The 19,612-nt window shown below is 35.5% G+C and overlaps 1 protein-coding gene and 1 non-coding gene across 2 annotated transcripts; one reads left to right on the top strand and one right to left on the bottom strand.

Annotated features, from left to right (window-relative positions):
• The first annotated feature begins 12,544 nt into the window (after positions 1–12,544).
• TRNAA-AGC (transfer RNA alanine (anticodon AGC)) lies at positions 12,545–12,617 on the top strand. The gene has a single exon. It is a non-coding gene; the product is annotated as a tRNA-Ala (tRNA).
• A 4,232-nt stretch (positions 12,618–16,849) lies between these two features.
• On the bottom strand, positions 16,850–18,215 carry LOC105052341 (protein LURP-one-related 8). Its single transcript, XM_010933115.4, has 2 exons — positions 17,852–18,215; positions 16,850–17,340 (listed from the first exon to the last, which is right to left on the bottom strand). The coding sequence occupies exons 1-2, from the start codon at positions 18,113–18,115 to the stop codon at positions 16,996–16,998; spliced, it is 609 nt and encodes a 202-aa protein (XP_010931417.1). The 5' UTR covers positions 18,116–18,215; the 3' UTR covers positions 16,850–16,995.
• Between the last annotated feature and the right edge of the window lie 1,397 nt (positions 18,216–19,612).

Genomic DNA, 19,612 nt, shown 5'->3' with positions numbered 1-19,612 from the left:
TATAATTAAGACACTTCAATTTATGTCATTCATAATATTTCATTAGCACATATATGAGGTATTTTTCATATTACATAATTAAAATATTTCAATTAATGCCCATTCATAAAAATCAATCCAAAGATATTTATATATATGAAAAAGTATATATATATATATATATATATATATATATATATATATATATATATATATATATCCAAAATGTGACATAAGTGTCACAATACATACGAGTCAAGTCAAAGTACGTAGGCCATACAAAAGTCATGGATAACAAAAAAATACAATTGTCCATTAGCCAATCAGCCAACACATACAAAGGCCATAAGTAAAATCCTAGACATAAAAGGCTAACTATGCTAGATCTAATAGATGTCATGGCTAGAGGCATCAGAAGAGTCAGAGATATGATGAGGAGTCTCAAGATCAAGGCCACGGGCACGTCCTCAACCTCGTCTGCTTCGGCCACGGGTTGAAGTACCGGCACAAGCAGAAGGGTGAGAAGATTCTCGAGCCTGAGAAGCTATAGACTGTGCTAGGAGAGAAAGTCTGATGGTGTCTAATTATTCCACAGCTCTCGTCATGGACTGCATCAAGACACCAATCTGAGTAGAGACAGTCTCACTGGAGCCTCTGATCTCTCTCCTCAAAAAATCAAATCCACCCTTCAAAATTCCTCGAAGTCTAGCCGTCTCTGCAGACAAGTTGGAGACCTCTGTGATGTCCTCATGCGGCTAGAAATGGGCTAAGGCTAATACCTGCCTCTGCAAATCTAGAACTCTATCCGTTAGTCTCAGAACACATCCCTCGAGCTCCTTAAGTCGTACGGACTGAGCTGTGAGCATTTGAAAGATAGTAAAGATATGAGGGATCAAAGTCTGGTCTGAGTCAACCTGAAATGTCGATCTCTGAGCAAAGACTAAGGTGACAAACTACTGAGATAAAATGGAGGCAACACGCTAGGACATTAACTCAATCTGATCATCTGTAAGTCTGAACTCTGAAGGATGTACCCTGCTTCCTGACTGTGGAACTGAAGCATGCCTCCTCACTGACTCTGAGGGATCAGTCTCGTGATCAGATACGAACTAAATATCAGGAGATGCTCTGTGATCATGAAGAGATGAAAACGGTCCCTTCTCCTCTGCTCTCTCCTCAATACCCTTCGACCAACTGCTATCAGTCTTTGAGAAACCTATACGGTGCAGTGTGTGGCAGTTGATGGTGTCAGAAGTGACAATTTGGTGACTGCCTCCCCCTCAAAACAGACTCTGAACCTCCTAAAGACCAGGATGAGTGCCATACCATAAGGCAAGTGAGCCTTAGACCTGTTCAGGATCTCCCTCGTAGCCTTAAACATCAAAGCAGGAAGGTTCAAGGGGCTCTCGGTGATCACATGGTACATGATGCAAATATCCCTACCAGATAAGAGGTCATGCCTGCCACTCCTAGGGACAAAAAGTTTGGTAACCATGTGATGCAAAAGCCTCATTTCAACTGAAAGAATTTTGCTTCTAATTTATTCAAGTTTTCAGTAATTGCTCTTCCTAAAATAGCACTTAATCATTCTTCTTTGATTGGGAGTTCCATATGAGTATAGCCTTCACAAGGCAAGTATAAGATTTGTCCCAAGTGCAATGGATCAAGAACTATGTTAACCTCTTTCACCAAAGATTTTACTGTTCCATTGCAATACCTCAAATTTAAGTAAAATTTTTTGACCAAATTAACATAAGTATTTTTCTTTAATAAATAGTAAAACTCCCATCTTTGATTTTTAATCTTTGATCCAGTAGAGAATCCTTCTTTTTTAAAAAACTTAAAATCTATATTCTTTCCAGATTTTACTTTTCGATTGGAGAGAGATACCTTGCTTGAACTGAGTGGAGACTGTGAAGAAGCTGGAGCAGGACCTGAAACTAGAGTTGGAGCAGAAGAGGGCTCGACAGTCATTCTTTTTCTATGCATATCTTCCTCTAACCCTCGAACAGATTTTCTTCTCTACGATAGCTTTGATTTGAGAGCTATTTTGGACAAAAGAGACTTGCAAATAGCTTAGGAGAGTTGATGAGTGGTAGAGTGGAAGAGATTTTTAGAGGAAAAGCAAAGATTTTAGAGAGATAGACCGTCGGTTTGGAGAAAAGGGTTTGAAGCTAGAGTAAGCTCGAATCACCCAAACGAAGAAGAAAGAGAAGAGAGATTTAAATCCTAAAGGGGCGATTTAAAGGAAAAAATTCAGTGGGAAGAGAGATTTTGAGATGAGAGTGGAGAGGGAGGTGATCTTGTTCAGTGGAATGGGAAAGATGAACGGCAAAGGGGTCGGCTCTTTGCAATCGATGAAGTTTCAATAAAACAGAGCTCGAGTGTCATCAGGAGTTTCAGTGTCTACCTTATTTTTATGTGCCATAAGGCACAAGTTAGCTTGCTCATGTAAATCTTCTTCTTCGGAGCTTGACTCATCGCTATCACTCCATGTAGCCACCATAGCCTTTTTCTTGTACTTCTTAGGGCCCTTCTTAAGTTGTGGACATTCGGACCTAAAGTGCACCGGCTTCTTACATTCATAATAATAAGGGGTTGCTTCTTATCCTTCTTCTTGCTATTCTCTCCTTTTGTAGGTGGCCTCTTCCTCATCTCTTTTTTTTTTTTTTTCAAAAATCTTTTAAACTTTCTAGTGATGAGGGCCATTTCTTCATCTTGCTCTTCATTTTCTGTTTCTTCGAATTTCTCATCGAGTTGAGTAGTAGACTTGAGGGTGATTGTCCTCTTTTTCTTGACATCTTCTTCTTGATGTTGTTTCATACTTAGCTCGTGTGTCATTAGCGATCCTAGAAGCTCCTCCAAGGGTAAAATATTCAGATCTTTGGCTTCTTGGATTGTGGTCACTTTGGCCTCCCACGTCCTTGATAAAGACCTAAGAATCTTTCTCATAAGATCGCTGTTAGAGTAAGACTTACCAAGACTTTTTAGACTATTAATAATATCCGTAAAATGAGTAAATCTTTTAGTTATTGATTCATCATGCTCTATTTTAAAGAGTTCATATTTGTGCACAAGCATCTTAATTTTTGATTTCTTAACTTGATTAGTGCCTTCATGTGTTACTTCTAATTTATCCCATATTTTTTTAGCTGATATGCATGTTGAAATGTGATTAAACTCATTAGCATCTAAAGCACAATATAAAATATTCATGACTTTAGCATTGAGTTGAGCCATTTTCTTGTCAACCTCATCCCATTTTCTTTTGGATTTGGTTAATTCTACATCATCAATTATCTTAGTGGGTGTATGTGGTCTATTAACTATGATACTCTACATATCATAGTCAAGTGCTTGGATAAAGATTTTTATCCGAGCTTTTCAATAGGTGTAGTTTGATCCATTGAAAAGTGAAGGTCGATTTGTGGACTGTCCCTCGGCTAGTGAAGTATCAACTTGAGTTGCCATAGATCTTTGGCTCTTTAATGGTTAAATCAAAAAAAGATTGGAGCACCAAGCTCTGATACCACTTGTTACCAAGCTATGCAACCCAAGAGGGGGGTGAATTGGGTTTTTAAAATTTTAAAGTTAATTTAGAACTACAAGGATTAAATAACAATAAACACGATATATGTAGAGAGTGATTTAAGTAAGGTGTAGAAATTAGATGCAAGAATGTAAGAAGATAAAGAAATTTAGAAAGAGAGCAAGTAAGCATAATACAAACAAACAAGATTTATAATAGTTCGGTGCCAACCTTGCACCTACATTCACTCTCCAAGCTCCTATTTGGGAATTCAAATCCACTAAATCGTATTCAATCAAGAATACAACATCGGTACGTCCGACTTTAGCTATCTCAAGCTAGAACACTTATTTTTCGGGTATAAGTCAACCTAATACAATCCGATTCAAGATTCGGACCAACCTATTTAAGTTTTGGAACCTTTCTAAAATTAAAGATCAAGACAAAATAAAGTATGTGAGTTAATCACACAAAAATACAAATTTAGCTCCTTTAATAAGCAAATAAAACTTTAAATATACTTTACACAATAAAAAAAGAAGCTTTTGTGATTTCTCTCAAGGTGGTTGAAGATTTGAATGAGCTCTTAAGGGATTGATGAACTTAAATTAAAAATTTCTTTTACTTGAAGAGATCTTTTTGCTTAGGGCTGAAATGAATGCTTGAGTCTCTTCAATCTTACTTCTTTTTTCCTCCTTTAAGTGCATTTATAGCTTCAATAAATGGTAAAGAAAAATCGAACTGAAATAGAGCCGTTGGAGATCATTAAAAGAGCATTAAATGCTGGCAAAAAGAACTAAAAACTAGCTGTTACGAAAGTTTCCGTCATAGGAGGTCGACTCATGGGGTCGACCTCTGTGGCACCGAACAGAAAATACTGTTCTGTATCTTTGACCTGCACAGCAACAGAGGTCGACTCATAGGGTTGACCCCTTTGGGTGTGCCAGCCAAAAATAGCATGCCGTTCAATCCCTTTTAATAGGAGTCGACTCATAGGGTCGATCCAATTTTTTAAACTTGAATTTTTCTCAACATATCCATCCAAAAAGTATAAAATTACCTCCAATAGATTACAAATTTTCTGTTTTTGCTCTTGAGGCTTTCGAATCAGAACTTGATAAAATTATGATTTTGCCTCTGAAATACAATAAATTTTTTTTCAAGTCAAAATCATTAGTAACCCCTCAAATATATTGTAATTATCAAAATCAATTCATAGAGCAACAGAATCTCTTCCTTTGGATATGATTGAACCCATTGAAGGTGGTCGTGGGTATGGTAGGGGTCGTGGGAGAGATAGAGAATGTAGGGCCTCCTCCAATAATATTCAAAAATTTGAACCCACCTTTTTATCTACTTTATCACCATAACTTTTAGACTACCACTGCCTACACTGCATCTTGAGTGCTCTCTCAGACTTCCTTAGTAGCTCAACACATGTACTCTTTACCTGCTTATGCGTTCATAGCACAAGATTTTATTACTAAAGCTGCCTTATATACTCATAGATTTTATGATATTTTTTGTGATGCTAAAAGTGTTAAAGAACTCTGATTACCCTAGAACAAAAATATAGTCCAGAAGACCCTGGTCAAAAGAGATACAAGACCTGAGACCTTATATAATTCAAGCTAGTGGACACCAAGCCCATGAATGATTAGTTACTAGAATTTGAGCATATGGTTGAACAACTTAAATCTAGTGGTGTGACACTTGATGAAACTTTCTTGTAGCTAGCCTAATTGATAAGTTGCGCTCGTCATGGTCTAGCTATGTAAATAAAATTAATCACATCCAAGGAGAACTTTCTTTTAACTATGCTCTAAACTTTATAAGAATTAAAGAGAGAAATAGAAACAAAGATAAAATCTTTAATGAAAAGCAACCTAAAGATGAATATGATAGAAGATCAGCCTAAGCCCCGTAGTAATCAAAACCATCAAAATAAATATAAAAATAATAATAATAAAATATTTTCACTATAGTAAAAATAATAATAATAACAAAAGATAAAAGATTGAGGGTGGAAATGGTCGTTGCTGCTTCGTGTGTGGGAGGACCAATCACTTAATAAAGGATTACTTTTATAAGAAGTTTGCTCTCATTGTACTTAAGAAGAATGGTCCGATCGTCCGTCATCCTCAAGTCAATATTGTGACCTCTGGGGCTGACTCCTCTGAGACTAATTTCATGCCTGTTCTTTTCACTCTTAAAGTGAACATGACTATTGAAATAAATGATTGATAGATAGACATAGGATTAACATTCATGCATGTTTTGTTTGCTTGTGGTTTTCCACTTATCAGGTCTCAAGTGGAAGAGCGATAATGATGGGGAATGATGCATCGGCACGTGTGCTTGGAGTTGATCGTGTTAATTTAAAACACATATGGAAAGATCTTAACTTTTTATGATGTCTATCATATCCCTAAGATTCGAAGAAATCTAATTAGTAGTTCTCTTTTAGTGCAACAAGGCTATAGACTTATCTTTTAATGTAATATAGTTGTAATCACTAAGGGTATTGCTTTTATTAGGAAAGAATTTCTAAATGATGGATTGTTCTAACTTAATATATCTCCTTCATTTATTAATAATAATTCTTAAATTTTAAATGTTGAAACTTTTGATATCTGGCACAGTAGACTTGGATATGTGAATCTAAATTCCATTAAAAGACTAATGCACTTGAATTTGATTTCAAAATATGATATTTTAGATAACAAATGTGAAATTTGTGTTCAAGCAAAAATACCTAAAAAATCTTTTAAATCTATTGATCGAGATAGTGATATCTTAGAATTAATTCACAGTGATGTGTATGACTCGAAAAGAGTATCCCGAGGTGACAATAAATATTTTATAATATTTATAGATGACTATTCTAAATATTGGTATATATACTTACTTAAATCAAAAGATGAAGTGCTTGAAAAATTTAAAATATTTAAATCTAAAGCTGAAAATCAATAAGAAAGAAAAATTAAAATCTTAAGATTCAATAGAGGAGAAGAATATACCTCTAATGATATAAATCAGTGTTGTCAAAATCATGGTATCATTTATGAAGTGATAGCCCCCTACTCTCTCCAATCAAATGGTGTAGCTGAAAGAAAAAATAAGACTTTAATGGATATGATAAATGCAATGATACTTAGCTCGGATATGCTCGAGAACTTATGGGAGAAGCTCTTATTTCTGTATGTTATATAATTAATAGAATCTCTTTTAAAAATAATGATAATACTCTCTATGAACTTTGGGAATAAAGAAAACCTAACTTAGGATATGTTAAATGTGGGGATTCTTAGCTAAAGTTAGAATTTCAGATAATAAAAGAAAGAAAATAGATCCTAAAACTGTTGATTCTATATTTATTGGTTATGCCTCAAATAGCAATGCAAGTAGATTTTTTATAATTAATTCATAAATAAGTAAAATTTCTAAGAATATAATAATTGAATCTAGAGATGCAACATATTTTGATAACATCTTTACCTATAAAATAAGAATACTAAATAAAATTCAAAATGATAATAATCAAACCGGTAGCTCTAATATAAATAGGATTAGAGATGAAGAAATTAATTTGCAATCTAGAAGAAGTAAAAGATCTAAAGTAGAGAAGAACTTTAGAGATGATTTTTATGCCCTACTTGTAGAAGATACTCCTATTACCTATGAAGATGCCATGAATTCAATTGATGCTCTATTTTGAAAAAAAGCCATAAATAATGAAATTCAATCTATCATGCAAAATCAAATATGAAAATTAACTGATTTATCATCCAGATGCAAACCCATAGGTTGTAGATGGTTATTTAGAAAGAAATATAGGTTTGATGGAATCATAGAAACATATAATGCTAGATTGGTCGCAAAGGACTTTACTCAAAAGCATGATATGGATTATTTTGATGTATATGCACATGTAGCTAGGACTATTACAATTAGGGTTCTCCTTGCACTTGCATTTATATATAAACTTATAATTCACCAAATGGATGTAAAAATAGCTTTTCTTAATGATGATCTAGAAAAAAAGATTTATATGGATTAACCGAAAGGCTTTATTATCCATGGTTAAGAGTATAAAATGTGCAAATTGACTAAATCTTGTATGAACTTAAGCTCCCAAACAGTGGCATGAAAAATTTGATACAACCATTTTATCCCATAATTTTCTTGTTAATATGACTGATGAATATGTGTACTATAAAGAAATTAATGATCAAAAAATTATTTTAGGTTTATATGTTAGATGATATTCTAATTTTTGGCACTAATATGAATGTGATTAATGATATAAAAAGCTTTTCCTCTTAAAATTTTGATATGAAAGACTTGGGACAAGTTAATGTGATTTTAAACATAAAAATTATTAGAGAATCTAATAAAATCATCATGTCTCTATCTCATTATACTGAATAATTATTAAAAAAGTTTGGATACTTTGATTGTAAGTCCATGTCTATTCCTTATGACTCTAGTATACATTTAAAGAAAAATTTAAACAAACCATTAAAACAAAAAAGGTATGCTCAATTAATTGGTTCACTGGGATACCTAGTAAACTTTATCAGACCTGCTTTGCGTATACTGTCAATAGGCTAAGTAGATACACTTGTAATCCAAATAAAGATCTTTGGAATGCTTTAGAAAGAATTCTCAAATACCTTAAGGGTACCATATCATATGGTTTGCATTTTTGTGGTTATCCAACTATCCTAAAAAGCTATAGTGATGCTAACTAGATTAGTGATATTCTAGATGTTAAATCCACTTCAGAATTTGTGTTCCTTTTAGGAGGTGCTGCAGTCTCTTGACGATCTTCCAAACAAACTATAGTTGCTAGAAAACTATGAAATTAGAATTGATTGCTTTAGATACCACTATTAATGAAGCAAAGTGGCTTAAAGAGTTTTTATATAATATTCCATTACTTGTCACACCTCTTCCTCCTATTTCTATTCATTGTTGTTGTACGGCTGCCATCGACAAATGTGCACAATAAAATGCAGATGTAAAAATGAATCATCATATGAAAGTCAAGATATAAATTAATAAGAGAGAAGATCAAACAATGTAATTGTTTTAAACTTTGTGAGATCTAAAAGAAATCTAGCTGATCAGCTTAATAAAGGATTATCTAGGATAGTGGTCCTAGATTTATCGAGGGGGATAGGATTAAGCCTATAAGAAGGTCTTCAGCGGTGGCAACCCAACCTGATAAAGGTTCAATGGGTAAAAGTAAATCGAATAAAAGACCATGAGGAGCACTATGTTTTACTCCTTATCCCTATAGTGCTCTTAAAAATGTAAGGGGATAGAAAGAGCCTAAGCTCTGAATGATTTCGAGACCCATGAGGCAAGATATTACCTTGCAAATATCTTTTGAGGACCTACTATATACATGGAGCTATAAGGCCGTAGCTGTGGGTAGAGGGTTGTTCCCTGAAACACATATGAAAAGATACCTACGCAAGGCCTCTAATAGCGTAATCCGCTTTGAACTGCAAAGTAGCTGTATTATGTATATGACTTGTAGAAATCTTATTCACCGGCTTGGTTCAAGGTGAAGTCTACCATGTACCTTCAGATGTATACAGTCAATACTAAATAAAGGTTTAAATCCAAAAGGTATCTTCATCCATTGCATAGTATAGGGTGCCCAGCATATGAGATTTATGTTTATTGATTTTCATTTATTTTATGATTTTAAATAAGCTTAATGGTCTTAAAATTTTAAATCATGTGGGGGATTATTGAATTTAGTAATTCCATTATGATTTATAATTTTAAATGAATAATGATTTTTTGAATACCTTCTTTTATTTTATCATTTATATATTGCTCCATTTGGCTTGTCAATTTTTTTTTTTTAATTTTATCATTGATATTTTGCTTTATTTGATTGGCTCATATAAGGCTGGACCCAATGAGAAAGGCATGAGAATGATCTTTTAACAAATCTATTCACTGAACTTCCTCATTTGGTTTGTTTTATTAGGAAGGCTGTTTCGGAACTCTCTTTTATAAGCCATCTTTTTTTATTAGGTTCTTCTCTCCCTATTATAGCTGGTCTATATAATGGGTTAGAATGGGAGGAGAAACATACACAAGAAATTAAATTCTCCTACCTATTTCTTCACTTTTGCTCTCCTCTATTATGCTGGCCCTGAAAGCATCTTTGATTCGCATCTAGCCTCTTTGGAGCCGTGCTGATGGAGAGAAATAAGTGGTCTTCCATTGGGTTATTGTATCTCTAGGAGTGGCCACTAGTAGCCTCGCACGTGGAGGGGCAATATCATTTTTAGGATAGCGTCTTTAGGCATGCTTCGATTCTAGGCCACCTTCTAACTTTTTTGATTTAACATTTAGTTATTTATGTACAGGATTGTGTGTAAATTATTTTATCTATTTTTTGTCTTTCATCATTTAGTTCCATCATATCTGCCATTTGATAGAATCTTCGATGATAGAATCAAGATCTTTCCTTTAGCATTATTTTATTACTGCTGGAAATTAGCCAGATCAAGACGGCAAGTGAGCTAATATGATCATAGACTCGAATAAATAGTTGAACAATTGGGAGAGCTTAATCGATGATCATGATGTGCCTTTGAGGATGATGTGTAGTGATCATTGTGCTTGGATGGCAATTGCTCTAATATAGATCATTCCCGAGGTAAAGCTAGGAAGAGAAAACTATGTTTAGACTTTTACACCAATACTAGACTCAACCTAAAATAGCACAAAGATGAAAACATTTTTTTGTCGAAGAATGTCCAGCGGGAGGATCTTTGATATCTAAGTCAAACACTTCTAATGAATAGTGGAGGTGTCATAAAAGCGGCAACGTAATGGCGTAGATATACGAGAGCTTGAGAGCACTTATCTGAAGGATTCTTCAGGAGTGATTTATGCAGGCTACAGTCGGCATTTATCACCAGAGAATCTAGACATACAAGTTAATTGTTTTTGGTAGTTGATCATTGCACATCCCAAAGGTTTCATGTGGGCATCCTATCCGCGCATTACACTCCGTGATTATGGAAACCGCTTGTAATTGTCACCGAAGTGTCATCAATTAGAGGGAGAATTTAAACTCTCTACATGCCTCTAGGTCGGCCATATAGTGGACTTTAACTGGTTACTTAGATGCTTTATTGCGAGCTCTAATGAATTGGTTTGCCACATCGGATGTGGCCAATTCCCATATGCATCAAAAACTATACATGCTCTACTAACATTGAACTACCGCCTAGCTGATGCAAATAGTTGAGCCATGTTTGTGACATGGCCTTGCATGTTTTAGTTTTGTGTTGACGCAGCCCATTCACATGACAACTATTGCATTATGACTTTTGTTTGCAAAAAGTAAATATAAGTGTGAGAATGCATACGGATATATATTTAATTTCATATCAATTATTTGCTGAAAGATCTTAAGTATTTATACAGGACCAAAGAATCCAAATAAGACTAACATTTTAGATAAAATTTTCGATTGTTACAAATGGTATTAGAACTGATCCAGCACATAATCTATCTAGACTAGAGGATACTACAGTATGGATTCATTGAAACGGACTATAGGCCAATTATGGTGTTTATAAATAGATATATGGATATATAAGAATATCATCAAGTGATTGGCTATGTGATCAAGTGGAGGGCCGTTACATACATGCATGAAACTTTCAACATTGAATTGAAGATAACATGAAAGTCTAGAAGTTCCATTTGGTCATATTTTTGGTCTTTGCAGATGACATGATTTGAATTTGTGATCTCTCATGTTTCATGGCAACTATAGACAACAACGACAGAGTCAACATTTAACTTACGTTGGATAGCATGTAGGCATCAAGCTGCCAATCTTGACAAGGAGAACTGAGTACATGAAAAACAAGTGTTCATATGTAAAACAACACATGCCATGCCATCCAACATTGACCAAGGATGACTTCAGCCACCTTGCAATCTCGAGCTGGTCAGACCCACAGGACGGTTGCCGCTCTGGGTTTGCGAGGCAAGGGCAAATTAAAAGATTAAAAATCAACGGGAGCACACGGCATGATGGAAACCGGAATCAAATTAAAAGATTAAAAATCAACGGGAGCACACGGCATGATGGAAACCGGAATTTAAAAAAAAAAAAAAAAAAAAAAAAAAAAGAAGAAGAAGAAGAAGAAGAAGAAAGGTGCAACGAGCAGCCCGTGTAACCACATCAGGTTGTTCAAGGCTCCAAGCCCACCAGGGTAAATACTTTGTGCACCGCTGATAGCGTAGAAAATTTAATATAAAATATATTATTTTATTTAATTAATATATATAATTATTATTATTTTTATACATATTTAATATTTATAAATTTATTTTTTTATTTAAAAATTTTATATGATAAAAATATTTATATTTTTTAAAAAAATTATAATATTTTATGTTTATAGTATGACATTTTGAGTCCAAAAAATTATAATTTTTATTCATAAAATATCATAATATAACACACGATGTCATAATATGCATAGGATGTCATAATTTTTTTAAAAAAATAAAAATATTTTTTTCATTTAAAATTTTTAAATAAAAAATAAAATTATAGGTATTATATGCATATTGAAAAATGGTTGGATAAAAATATTTTTTTATATTATGATATTTTAGGATATATTATAATATCTGAGACCATAATATGTCACAGGATATTATATTTTTTTTAAAAAAATAAAAATAATTTTGTCATATAAAATTTTTAAATAAAAAAATTAATTTATAAATATTAAATATATATTTAAAAATAATAATTATGTGAATCAATTGGGTAAGATAATATATTCTAATGTTGAATTTTTTACGCTATCTGCGATGCAGGAAGAGCTTCTCTGAACGTGAGAGCACGCATGGGCACGGCGACGCACTAGGAAACGGACGTAAGCTTGTGGGCTAGAGGGACCTGTCAGTGAACACGGACAAAAGGAGGCTCAAAATATATAATAAGTAGATTAGAAAAAAGCCAGCTCCGCACAAGGGGATGTAGCTCAGATGGTAGAGCGCTCGCTTAGCATGCGAGAGGTACGGGGATCGATACCCCGCATCTCCATTTGCTTGCGGATTTTTTAAAAAAATTTTTTTTTTTTTTTGACACTTCAGAATATTATAACTATATGAGTTAATTCGTACCAAATCAACCCACCATAATACGGGATAGTGTCATAACGTCACACCAAAGGACATTACCCAACCTGCACCCAAATAGAAAAAAAGAACAATATGTAATCCGGAGAGCACTATGATAATTGTCAAGGTTTTGTACCTCGAGAATATCGTAACTGCCCAAGTAAATTCGTTTGTCAGGGTAAATCACTTATATTTGGTTAAAATATACCAAATTTATCAAATTAATCATATTTAGCTGCTTCAAGGAGACAAGTCACGTGGAGTATAGTTTGAGTTAGGTGAAGAGGAAGATACAAATCAATCCCAAATCAAGAAAAATGAGGAGACCAAATCGACACATTAGAATATAGGATGTTTCAGATTTAAGTCAACTTGCCAATTTTTTTTAATAAGTGAGTTAATTACTGTTGTGATGTAGGGAAGATATCTTTAGTCTTATATTGATTGTGAGTCAAGATGTAGTACAACTTATATAAATTAAGATCATCTCTTTTCCTGTGATGCATCTTTTAAAGAATAAAATTGTGAGGCCCAATATGGTACTTGTTAGGAGTTTAGATCAAAGCGGACAATATCTTGTACGTGCAAGTACAGAGATCGAGTCATCCGAGTGATCTGATCCATCAAAGCCATCTGATTTTTTGACCGTAACATTGGTGCCGTCTATAAAAACGTCTCCTACATCAGTTGTGTGGCTTATATGGGATTGAGACGATTGAGACTTTCTTTCCCTTTAGTGAGGCACCTTTTAAATGGTAAAAAACTGTGCAAGGAAGTATACCCCCATCCCATCCTTTGACCGCAACACCTCTGGGAGCGTATGCAAAGCAACCCCCATCCCATCCTTTGACCGCAACACCCGTCATTACTAAATTAAAAGATGTCTTGCCCTCCAATTCCGCTTCCACCTTGCCATGCCATTCATGTTGAAGTAAAGGTATGAAATTTATTATTATTATTAGTATTATTGGCAACAAAACCAGGGCTATATTATATCCGAACCAAACTGTGCACAGAAGAGAGTGATAGAAAATTTACAGAAATGTAATATGAAGATACAACATATACTACACTATGCAATGAAAATGGTGAGAAACAAAAGCAATCCGATGCAGTCCACTGAAAGTATGAGAAGTTATAAATAAGAGCTAATAACTGAGCCCCAAAATGAAAGCAGTGAAGCCATAACTGCAGCCAAGTAGTTAGACACCGAGAAAGACATTGAAGTATGATGTCTGCTTTTAAATAGTCACAGGCTGCTCTGATGAAATTGATGGTAATATTGAAGAATCCCAAGTCTTGTAAAAAGTAAACCTGAAGCTGTTGATAAAGTAGTAGGCAGACCATGGAATTTATTCTTGTCGAGTCCTGTCAATTGCTGCAATGCACCCAAACTCTTGTGGCTCTAAGAAACGGTCTGGTCCTTAAAATTCCTTCTTTTGTAAGTTTGTTTATGGAGTTCCGTATAAATTGGATGCTGCTTGAAGCGAACTTTTGTACACATTGTTTCCTATTACAAAGGCGTTAATGGCTTATTAGCAAGGTACCATAGAGGCGTAATACCAAAGCCACATGTGGGCCATCTTTGTTAATGCTATTAGGCATAGTTTGTTGGTTTTGGAGCCAAGGTTTTACCATCTCAGACTCTGTCCAAGCTGTATTAACTCATAATCTTTTTTATTCCATTCAGTCTTAGGTGGTATTTAGTTTCAATACAGAAACCCTATTAGTGGGCAAAACTACCTTATCACTTGGCACATTCATTATTTGTTATTAAAAGGTAGTTCTGGAAGTTTTTTCTGCTCCATTTATATTATATATCGATCACAGTTATATAAGGAGGTCTTTGAAGGCACAATATTACAGGTAACTGAATTATTTTTGTCATTCTTCATTAACTTGGCTCTGCTAGCTATAATAAATTTTAGCATCCGTTGGAAAGTGCATCTTGGTGGGACTACAGAATGTCTGGTGTTGTTGAATCCTGCAGGGTCAATTATCACTCAAAATTGGGTTGCTTCAGCTTCTCTATATAGTCTTAGATTGTCTCCAACTGATAATCGTTTTTGCATTATGGAATATCCTTTGACGTTGCAGAGGAGGTCATTGGTATTAAGAAATTTGAAAAGTCAACATATGCTTCTATCTGTGTCTGACATTTTGGGTGATTTTTGTTCTGTTTTATTCTGGTACTCTCCTTTTACCCAAAACAGGTTATATGGTTCTTCTTTAGTTTCAATTACAACACGTGCACTTATCTATGATGCAGATTACATGATCTTGTCAACTCTTCATGTTACCGTGTATGGATGGATCTTTACTTCAGGTTTTTGAGCTGGCTCATTTTTCATGATACATATCTCTCCCTCAACGACAAATTCTCAATGGATTGCTACAGTATTTGGGTGGATCTTTCTTTCATGTTCTTGGACTGGCTCATTTTTCATGGTACGCATCTCTTCCTCAAGGATAAATTCTCAATGGATTACTCATATTTTTGTCTGTTGTTTATATATTTGTATACCTTTTTGTTCTTACATAGTAAACACTATCTATATGCTGTTTGTTTCCTTCTTATTTTTGGAACATAGCCCCTTTGGTTTAAACCTTTATCTTTTGATTGTACCTACGAATGAATGTCATCTCCCCCCACAAAAAAAAAGCCGCATGTGGGCCAAGGCAAAAATTAATTGGCTCTTAAGGTCATCATCACTGAATAAAAGGGTCAGAAAACAAGTTTCACAAGATGGGCAACAGTGTGGATATATTTAGTGGCTAGGAAAGGACTATAACCCTACTCTCTAACCTATACCCGCCACCAAGCTTAGTGCTCACAGAACTAGGTATTTAGTAACGAGGACCGAATCAGGATCGACTCTATCGGGAATCAAACCGTCTCTTGTTTTAAATGGCAAGCAATCGAACCTTCTGAATTAAAATTTGGTGGTCTTTTATAGAGTAATTGGTAACAAAATGAAAATATTATTTAGTCCACACCTCAGGTGTCTAATACTTAAGAATAAAATCTGATAGCTTGCTTGTCTATTCAATGGAAAAATGCGTCCCTAATAATTGCATCATTATGCCTGGGCCGTAGACCCTCTTAACCACATGAATAACTCAATATACTTATCAGTGTCCGTTTCGGAGATGTGGCCCATCATTTATGATATATTTTTTTTTCTCTAAGAATTATTAAGCAACAAACATTCAAACTACATTTGGAGGAGTTTCCTCGTACCTTACAAGGTTCTTTTCATATGTATTTGAATGGAAAATTGTTGCGTAATTTCTGTAAAATTATTGAGTGGTGGTGCTCTTTTGGATACGCTGAATTGATAATTTTAGCATCATTTCCTTAAAATAATTGATTGGTTGTGTTTCTTGGAATATTTTTATTGTAATTGTCACATGGAGAGAGATCTTGGATTTGTGGCTTGTTGAGCTAGAGACATTGAGAAACATGGTTATCTAGGTCTATAATTTATATTTTATTAATTTAGATATGCCTTCTTATTGTCACCCTTTTAAGTTGATACTGTTTGCATGGCTTCCAACAATTGTCAAACCAACAAAGCAACAAGCAAAAATCATAAAAGCAACATTGGTTTAGTTGAACTTAAATATTAAATATAATATTTATTTGATCAGTCCAAATTATATTTCAATTTTTTTTATAATTCTTTCTTACATATTCATTAGAGAATAATTGTGGCTCGAAAATATCCGGTCCAAAGCGCCTCATAACTTTTTTTTTTTGTCTAAGTTAATCCCAATTTACAAAAATATGGTGAGATAAAAATATAATTTTTCTTAACTTAGGCCATCTTTTTTTGTTTTAAATGATTTTTTGGGCTAAAAAATGAGGATATAATTTTCCTTGGGAAGATAAAATATTAACACTGAAATAGAATTTACCTTCTACTGGTATATGATTCATTGAAAAAGAAAACTGAGGTACAATAAAAGGAGAAATTATATCCATACCTTGTGCATCAAGTGGCTATGTATCTCACTAATCAATTTGTCTCTTTCATATGGATCTCATCCATCATATGCTTGTTTTAGTGATTGGTTCATAAAAAGAAGATGAGCTGATTAGTGTGATGCATGACTACGTTGGTGAATAGAATGTGCATGTGGCGAAGGATATAATTTGTTCAACAAAAAGTCTTTTTAATCATGCTTTGCAACAAACAGCAACCATGGAAAAAAAAAAAAGAAAAGAGGGGCAGCAACCCTTCCAACTTACGACCCCTAACTAACTCTCAATCTCAGCCCTCCATCAGAGGCCCTCGCGATCAGAACATCTGATCGAGGACAATGACGATGGCCATGGCAAGCGAGGTGTCGAGCTCTGCTTGAACAACGAGACGGAAGACATCAGTCCCGAACGCCACCCCGCTGGCGGTAGGCTCCTTACGGTGGACTTTCACCACTGGCCGTCGCTGCTCGTCGTAGACCGCACAGCATCGCTGCGAGTACGAGCCCTCGACCTCATAATCCACACCGCCGCCGCCGCTGCATGGGGCCACGTGCGCTAGCGCCTTGGAGTTGAAGAGGTTCACGTGCTTCTTAACGGAGAACCGGGGGTTGACGGCCTCTTCACCGTTATGGATCAGCCAGTGGTCTCCTAGGCTCAGCTTCTAGGCCATCAGTTAGCGACGGTGAGTCAGTTAATGGAACTCACAAAACTTGGAAGTTTAGATTTTGCATACTTCCATGAAATAGAAAGAATGCATTTCAATTTTTATATTTAACATTTGATATTCGACCACTATATGATTATTATTAGAATTAAACCAAATTAGTATTTCATTCTTTATAAAGAGTTTCTAAAAAGTAATGAGTTTTTCCCCTTTACTTCTATGGGTTAAATCTTGTTTCTCCTTTCGGATCAAATGCTTGGCTTGAAAGCTTGATCAACGAAAGCATTCACTACCAAAAATATTTTCAAACTATAAAATATTTAAATAATTACGTACACGTATCAAAAGAACTTCCTCGTGCAAAGCGCAATGCAAAATTCTCTTCTTTGAGTACTTCAAATATATATAAAAGAGATAATACATTCTAACAAATCATATCGCTTAGTTTAGTACTTTGAATATAAGCTTATACTCTCCAGATGGAAATTAAAGGATATCAAAATTATACCTTTCGTCGGATAGTGAGGAGCGGCTTCCCGGCGGCGTCCATGAGAACGACCTCGCCTTTACTATCCGACCCGTAGTTATCGACTCGGAACACCAAGCTCCCGTTAGCGTCAAAAACGGTGAACCCACTACAATTGAATAATAACGACTTCCGCCACACGGTCAGCACCGCCACCTCCTGCCGCCCCCCGACGCCTCCTCTACAAGAGATGGCGGGCATTGGGAGCTCGAGGGCAGGAGCGGCGGCGTTCGGGTGGACCTTCATCGTTACCCACTGGTTGCAGCGGCTGTTGTGGTGGCTTTCCGGCGGCCGGATATCGGAGGGGATAAGAAAAGAGGAGCTCTTCGTGGTGGTGGTTACAATGGGTCATGGGAAGGGGAAGGACCTCGGCTGCCCGTATTTATATCCGTTGCGGGCAGAGATGGGAATAGCTCGCACGTGCGAGGGATGAGGGCCACGTGGTGACGATAAGCATCGCGCCTCTGCCTCTGGGTGGTTTGGTGGGGTTAGTCATTATTTGTTCCCTGGAATCTATCGCCCATATTTGGAGGCCTCAAGGCTTAAGCCACCTCAAAATCACAAAAATAAAAAATAAATTATATATATATATATATATATATATATATATATATATATATATATATATATATATATATATATATATATAGACACACATACTTACATGAGAAATAAGAATTAGTTTGATGGTCTAATAGTAACTCTTCTTCATTTAATTACGAGTATCAGATCTATGTATTTTTTTTTCGGTAAGATGGTCACTTCATACAATCCTAGTATGAGTATGATCTAAAAAATAAAAAAAAAATATTTCGAAAGTACAACGACAAAAGAGAGACATCGGTTTAAAAACCACAAGAATGGTGAGCAACAAACGAATTTATCCAGTTCGCAGTACTATTTGTTTTACGATAGGTGTGTCGAATCTTGTAGAAGGGATACCTCCGAAGTAAGCTCTGGATGTTGCACACCAAGGGATGAAAAATAGTCGTACGGTCCCAAACCCCCTGAAGCCAAGCCACCACTATCATCGAGTCTGCCTCCACCATCAATTGGTTGGTCCTAAGGATCATCCTCGCCGCCTCCACCACTCGTTGGTCGATCTTAAGGATTATCCTTGCATAAACAATACCTTTCAAACCACTCTCAGCTTCATAGCGAGCATAGTGGTTTCTATTAGCTGAACACCTCCAACCGTGATAAATCGAGAATCGAGGCCTTGGATCACAAAACCAACGCCAGATCTCTGGTTAGCCACATTATCATCAAAATTGACTTTTAGAAAAATTAGAGGTGGGGGCTACCAGTAAAAAAAGATCCTCCTCCACGTTCCATGAGGAAGAAGGGAGTTTCAGGTGTCTCAAGTCTTTAAGAACAAATCAGACAATGAATCCTTTATAATTTCTGCAGCCTCAGCTATGGCCCTCTCAAAACCAACCTCACCGGTTGCTAGGTCGTCTCAAAGACTCCGACATTATGGACAAGTCAGATATGATAAGCGGTATAAACTGCCCTAATGCCAACAAATTTAGTGGTCTCAGACTCCATGATCCATCTCACAGCCTCCAAGAAAGATTGGACAGGCTGCTTTGTAAAGACAAGCAGGTAGAGGCTAACCAAATGCTACACCCATCGTATTCTAAGGCACAAGAAGACTGTATGCTCCAAGGTCTCATTCTTCAAACTACAGCAACGCAGATAGTCAGAATATCTATCTCTCTGGCTCTCAGCAAAACTCTGGTA

This window comes from Elaeis guineensis, chromosome 10 (assembly GCF_000442705.2).
Source record: "Elaeis guineensis isolate ETL-2024a chromosome 10, EG11, whole genome shotgun sequence".
NCBI classification, from domain to species: domain Eukaryota; kingdom Viridiplantae; phylum Streptophyta; class Magnoliopsida; order Arecales; family Arecaceae; genus Elaeis; species Elaeis guineensis.
Note: the sequence above shows the minus strand (reverse complement) of the source record. Positions and strands in the feature narration are given on the sequence as shown.